Source organism: Sinocyclocheilus anshuiensis, unplaced genomic scaffold (genome assembly GCF_001515605.1).
Source record: "Sinocyclocheilus anshuiensis isolate Anshui unplaced genomic scaffold, SAMN03320099.WGS_v1.1 scaffold369, whole genome shotgun sequence".
In the NCBI taxonomy this organism is placed as follows: Eukaryota; Metazoa; Chordata; class Actinopteri; order Cypriniformes; family Cyprinidae; genus Sinocyclocheilus; species Sinocyclocheilus anshuiensis.
Genome location: NW_015540935.1, coordinates 1,344,969 through 1,352,059, shown reverse-complemented (window position 1 = coordinate 1,352,059; position 7,091 = coordinate 1,344,969). Strand labels below are relative to the sequence as shown.

Here is a 7,091-nt window from a genome sequence, read left to right as displayed (position 1 = left end):
AAGTATTTGCTATTGACTGTTCAAATTGTGTGTGTGTGTGTGTGTGTGTGTGTGTGTGTGTGTGTGAGTGTGTGTGTGTGTGTGTATTTATAGGGTAACACTTTACAATAAGGTTTATTTGTTAACATTAGTTAACTACTTTAGTTAACATGAACTATGAACAATACTTCTACAGCATGTATTAAACTAATGTTAATTTCAACATTTGCTAATGCATTATTAAAATCAAAAGCTGTGCTTGGTAACATTAGTTAATGCACTATGAATTAACATGAACTAATAATGAACAACTGTATTTTAATTAACTAACATTAACAAAGATTAATAAATACTGTAATAAATGTATTGTTCATTGTTTTTTCGTGTTAGTTAATACATTAACTAAGATTAACTAATGGAACCTTATTGTACCAGTGTTACCATTTATAGTTAAGCTCACCAAAGCCACATTTATTTGATTAAAAATACAGTAAAAAACAGTAATATTCTGAAAATATAACTACAATTTAAAGGGGTCATATGATGCTTTTTTAAAGTTCATTATTTTGTGTATTTGGTGTAACAGAATATGTTGACATGCTTTCGTCCATAAAATGCATTGCTGTTCTGTTGTAAGTAATCTTAAAGATTCCTAAATGCATCTACTTTCGGAAGGCCAAATAAAGTGCTTTTGCTTTCGCCTAGAAACACACAGCGTCTCCCTGACATGGCTGCTTCAACACTAACTGCGGTTACTGAAACCACGCCTTCTTTCTTTGCGTGCACATTTGGGTGCATATTCCCAATATTCCCACATAGTGACCTAGATATGTGGGGGCGTGTTAGAACGAGCCGTTTTAGGGGGTCTTAACTTTGATAAATAATATCTCTTTGGTTTTGAGACTTTAATCTTTGCAACTTTAGGGATCTTATCTATTCACGAACAGCTTGTAACACTCCAAAGAGAAAGGAAAACTTGAAATCGCATCATATGACCCCTTTAAAGTAACTGTTTTCTGAATGTTTTCAAATGTCACATGATCCTTCAGAAATAATTGTAGTATGCGGATTCGATACTCAAGAAATTCTCAAGAACAGTGCATTAACTAATGTTAAGAAGCACAACTTTAGATTTTAATAATGCGTTAGTAAATGTTGAAATTAACATTAGCTAAGATTAATAAATGCTGTAGAAGTAGTGTTCATGCTAAAAGTAGTTAACTAATGAACCTTGTTGTAAAGTGTTACTGATTAATTTGATATATATACAATTAAAATTAATATTATACCACAAGGATACATTAAACGATAATGGGTACATTATATATAATGTACATGATTTGAGACACATTCTGTCTGAATTGTCAGTTACTTAGTATTAACTTCTTTTCATAGTTCTGTTAATTGAAAGCATTAAAACTTTACTCTCAGTTTTACTTAAAAAAAATATATGATACGTAATATAATTAATCATATTAATTGCAAATAATTGCATATAGCAGTATTTCTGGATGCAATGGATTACTGTGGCATATGGATTTTTTATCATATGGTCAGGGGGCTTGATTTTTATTGATTCTTTTTTTGTGTAATTATTTGTGCCTAATGAATGTCTTGTGCTGTAGGTGACGGTGATAAGCATCTCCTCGAGACGGAGCTGATAGAGGAGCATCAGTTCTCAGATGCAGAGGAGACAGATGTGTACGAGCCCGATGATAATGATGAAGGTGATGAGCAAGCTTCGTGCTCCTCCTCGTCATCTAAGACACCGTCTCTCTCCAGAAATACTCCTGGCTCCTGTGACGTCTCAGGCCTGTCAAACCCAGGCTGGGAACAGCATCCCAAAGCGCCTGTCAGCATGAGCCCCCGGAAACCGAGCCACTATGGAGAAGCTGCCTCTCCTAAGACCACCAAGTCTATCGTAACCCTTGCGCACCTTGAACCCGCTGTAGGGAAGTGCTCGTCCCCCATCCGCAGCCTGTCTCCTGGCCTGCAAATGTCCCCCGCTTTACCACAGTCTCCTGGACGAGACTTGTCCCCTCTACGCTGTCTCTCTCCATCGTCCTGTCTGTCCTCTTTGTCTCCTTCAAACCGCCCAGCCTCATCGTTCCCAGAGAGACGTGTGTCCCCCATTAGAGCCCTGTCCCCCATACAACCTTCGTCTCCCAGTTGTCCACTTGCATTGAGCGTCGGGGCCAGTGTGACTATTCAGTACCAAGCTGAAAGATCCAGAGACTCAACAAAAGCCTCTCCCAACAGACCAGACCTCAAGACCAAACCGGTGAGTGTCTGACTGAATGGTATAGGATTTTTAGTCCCACTTTATATTAAGTGGCCTTAACTACTATGTACCTACATCAGAAAATAAGTACAATGTACTTATTGTGTTCATATTTTATTGCAAAACACTTTTGCTGCTATTGAGGTGGGATACGGGTAAGGATAGGGACAGGTTTGGTGGTATGGGTAGGTTTAAGGGTGGTTTAAGGTGTAAGGGATGGGTCAACAGTGTAATTATAAATGTAATTACAGAAATTAAATACAGATGTAATTACATGCAGGTATTTTTAAAATATAAGTACAATGTAAAAACATTTATGTACACAATAAGTGCATTGTACCAAATGATTAATTTAAATGTAAGTACATAGTAGTTAAGGCCACTTAATATAAAGTGGGACCGGATTATTATTATTTTTTTCTGGCATGTTTATGGTTTCTGTGCCAAGTGAAGTAACCATAATGAAACACTGATAAAAGACTGAATGAGAAATGTATCTCTTTAAACCAGCACATATAAAAGTGAAACGACCGTATCATTTATTTAACGTTTATTCTTATATTGGTCTAATCTGAAATGGTGGTTTCCAGTTTAAACCTGTTTTGTTCAGTTTGTTTAAAAGCAAATGACACTCCCCATAGAAAATAAATAAATAAACAGTTTTGTTTAAATAGTATTTTTGCTTGGCAACAGAGTGTTGATGTGCAAAACACAAATGGTTTGATTATTATTATTATTGTTATTATTATTTTCGTACATCACATTTTAGCAGGAAATGTGATGCATATTTTAAGAAGGCATTACAATAAGCATTAAGGTCTTTTTAAATTGTCTTACTGAAATTGAAAATTCTACTTTTTATATTGTAGCATATTATAAATTATTCTTAAAAAATGTATTTTATTGACCTACATTTAAGTAACATTTTGGCTGAAGTCTAAATAATATATATTGATATATTGTCCTTATAATAAATTATACTTTTACTTTGTATTTATATTTATATTTTGTTTTCTTTGGGAAAAATTAATATTAAATAACAATTAAAAGCCAAAAGCTACAACAAATTTGCACCAAACCATAAATGTAATGTGAGAAAAACTGATAAATTTAGTTACAACAAATTGTATTTTTTAGTTGGTCCAAAGTGTGTGTGTGTGTGTGTGTGTATATATATATATATATATATGTTATATATACGTGTTATTTATAACCAGTATTATTCATTGTAGTAATTTTTTGTTATTATTTATTTAGAATTTGTATTTTTATATTTTCAGTTTCCCTTTTAATATCTCTAGTTCTTTTAGTATCTTTAATTGATTTTATTTCCGTTTTAGTTTTAGTAATTGTAGTAATTTAACATGAACATATTTATTTCATTTAAGGCAGCATTCCTAATTGTATTTTTTAAAAATGTTTTTCATCTAACATCACCTAACATTAGAACTTTATTTCAATTAGCAAAAATTATTTTAATAATAGTTTTAGTTAGCAGTAACAACAGAGTTTTGAACCGTGTGATCCAAGAGACTTTTTTTGATGTCAGAAAGATCAGATCATTATTTTAAGAAACACTCCACAGAATTATGGGGATGAACAGAAAAGATAAGTTCAGCATTTATATATTTACAGTAGCTTCTTAGACTGAACCATGTAACCCCTTACCATCTCTTTCAACAACCATTCACCCATGTGCCAGTAGTGAACTGTGGGTTTCTAGTTTTGATAACTAAATATGTAGATGCTTCTTTCTTTGTCTGAGTTTAAGTCCACTTATAGAAAGATGTAGCGCACAAAATGTAATTAGTCTGAAAACAAGACAGACAAATATATCCAAGATAAACATCCAAAACAAATATCCTGATTCCAAAAGCACACCGTGTGTTATTTTAGTGTCACACCTTTATTAGAAATAGAAGCCAGGCCGCCGGTCTCTACATCCAGTTAAAGCCAAAACCTTAGATACTAACCCATGAAATGACGGCTGAACTCAAATACATACACATCTGTTTACAATCTACTGTATGAAATACAGATTTGGGATGAACCAGGACTATCTTTAGCTGTAGCCGCAAAACAAGACTTACCACATAGTTTAGAAATAACGTCCTTTGCCTAGAATAAAGATGACTGCACTAGTGCTCACTCTACAATATACAACAGACCTCTTGGTGATTTCACTAAAAAAATGTCTTTCTGGCTCCTTCCAAAGGAGAAAACACACAGTCCTCAGAGACGGAGCAGCATGACACAGTCTTGGCCTCCGGCACACGGGCGTCTCTCCAGGAACATGCAGCCCAGGGAAGGCCAGCGCGTGTTAAGTCACCTGCCCCTGCACTCGCAGCCCCAGGTGATGATTCCCAGCCTCAGCCTCACTATTCCCATCGGCGGCATCCAGATGGTGCAGCCACGCTCCAATATGCTGCTCCGAAGCGCATCTCTCAACCACAGCGTGGCCCAGATGACGGTCACCGTGCTGACGAAGAAGAATGGGGCCGATGGGAGTCCTGCAGGTGAAGTTCCTCATCGCAGAAATCAGCTGATAGTGTTCACGGAGCCTGCGGTGGAGATGAGCTCTAAGAGCGACGCTTCCTCCGATGAAGACAAGGAGCAGATCCGGGCAGTGGTTCAGGCAGAGCTCGTATCAAAAAAGAGGGAGCTTCCCAGTGTTCCCATGACCACCTGGAAGAGTATCTCTCAAAGAAACAACAGAAAGCATTCTCCAAGTCCCAAGAAAGCTCAGCCGGTAGAAGCTTCAAGAACATCCATGGATGCTAAGTGTTGAAGGAAAAGTTCGGCCAAAAATGAAAATGTTGTCATTATTTATGCACACGTGTGTCATTACAAATCTGCATGTTAGGCACAATGTTCAGTTTTGCTCTTTCTGCACAATAAGCTTTTGGTCAACATGATCGGAAATGAACCGGGTATTGAGGCAAAATGCAGCCGAATGAACACAAATGCCCCCAAATTCAAGATAAGGGGGCAAAAACTGCCCCTGCACAAATAAACTAAATATATTATGGCTGTAAATGAATGAAAAGTGTTGTTTTTGGCATTATGTTTAGATCTGCTCATATTGCGTCCGATTTCTTAGAGCCTCATAACCAATCACACGTTTCTGTTGAGCTTATGAGTGCAATGGCCAATCGGAGGCGTTTAGATTAGTCACCGCTGAAAATGCCAGAGTTTTGTTCAGTGTTTGCATTCACTGACTGAATTTTGCCCTCTTGCCGAATACTCTGATCATAAACAACAGAGTGCAGTACTAGGAGTCTTGATTTTCTAATGCGTAAACAGCAATAAACTAATTCATAAATGGTTCTTAAGCTTGTTTTGCCTGTGTAGCCAGGCAAAACAGGCAAATGCCTGTTGAATTTCTTCGAACATTTGGCATAAAAAAAAAAAAACAGATACATTTAATTGGGTAATTAGAAAAATTGTTATTACAAAGTTAATATGCACATGGAAATCATTTCCAGAAGGCAAATATTGCCCCTTACTTGAAAAGTTAAGTTCTGAACCTGTTGTCCAACATGTAAGACATTTCATCGCGCTATATTTGAAGATATTTTAATGATATTTGAGAGCTGCATCGGAAGGAAAGATTTTAACTGAATAACGACTTCAAGGGGTCATGAATCAAGAAATCAAATTTTGACATATAAGAGGTCATAAAAACTTCCTGTAAGTTTCAGAAGTCAAAATCTCATTATGAGTCCAAAAACAGCTTTTATTTATTAAGCTGCCAAAACCACTCCGCCCGGGTTTTTATGACGAAATTGACATGATAACATCAGCACAGTTCAATGCAAACTTCTAGATCTTTGATTCTTTGGCCCGCCCACAGGCAGGAGAAATAATAAAACAGGATTATAGTTTTTACAGGCTTGCAAACAGCATTTACAGAAAGATATGAACCTAACAGTAATGCCACAAAATGTAAGAGTGTTAAATGCTGTTTATGTGTTAGTGAATTAAGCCTTTTCTACGGATTTGTCCTGGCTGGGATTTCTTCATTTTCCTAAAATGTCTGGGTTTTGGCTTTGTTTTTGTGTTGATGTGCTCTCTACAGTCTCAGAAAGAAAAGGTACAAAAACTATCACTGGGGCGGTACCCCATTTAGGTACTAATATGTACACTTTAGGGACAAATGTATACCTTTAAGGTAATAAAATGCACCTTTTGGGGGTAAATAAGGTACAAAGGTGTAACTTTTGAGAGGTTACTGTCCCAGTGACAGCTTTTGTACCTTTTTTTCTGAGGGTGTGCAGTTCTCATAGATTACATTTACACATATTTGCATTGCTTTGACCGTCTTTAGCTCCTGCCTTCTCTCATTGCATGATAGGTTGATTATGTACAATGCCTGCATGCTATTGGCCACTACTTTTCAGTCCTTACCTTCAACAAATATGAAAACAGTAGGAAAACAAAGCCAAACCATGGCAAGGATAATGCGTGGGAAAAAGAGGATGCTTGGTCACCATTATCAAGCCGGTGACCGAATGGTCAACTTCACACTGTTCTTGCATGAAAAATGTCTGTTATTTAAATTGTGATTCAATTAGAAAGCACAGAAAGCAAGAAAAAAAAGTAAGTTATATACTCCTTATAATCACTAGAGCTGTCAATCACTTCGTTTCTGCACTCTCACCAAAACTGCAGTCATAAACAATGTCGCTGTCTACACTGCGCAGTGAATCTCGTTTACTTCATGTGTTCACTATGTTAGTTATGATGAGAGTGTCACGGTGTGGTGCGGGAAAGAAGCACGTAAATGAGGAAGATACAATAAACAGTCTTTAACACTTCACAGAAGGGTAAT

At 36.6% G+C, this 7,091-nt stretch overlaps 1 protein-coding gene across 1 annotated transcript in view; it reads left to right on the top strand.

Moving 5' to 3' along the window:
* The window catches only part of LOC107689544 (transcription factor HIVEP3-like), a 43,424-nt gene extending 38,140 nt beyond the window's left edge, over positions 1 to 5,284 (top strand). The window contains exons 6-7 of the mRNA XM_016487566.1: positions 1,605 to 2,260; positions 4,476 to 5,284. Coding sequence (XP_016343052.1) covers positions 1,605 to 2,260; positions 4,476 to 5,048 — 1,229 coding nt within the window. The 3' untranslated portion in view covers positions 5,049 to 5,284. The remainder of the gene's footprint in view (positions 1 to 1,604; positions 2,261 to 4,475) is intronic.
* The last annotated feature ends 1,807 nt before the right edge of the window (positions 5,285 to 7,091 follow it).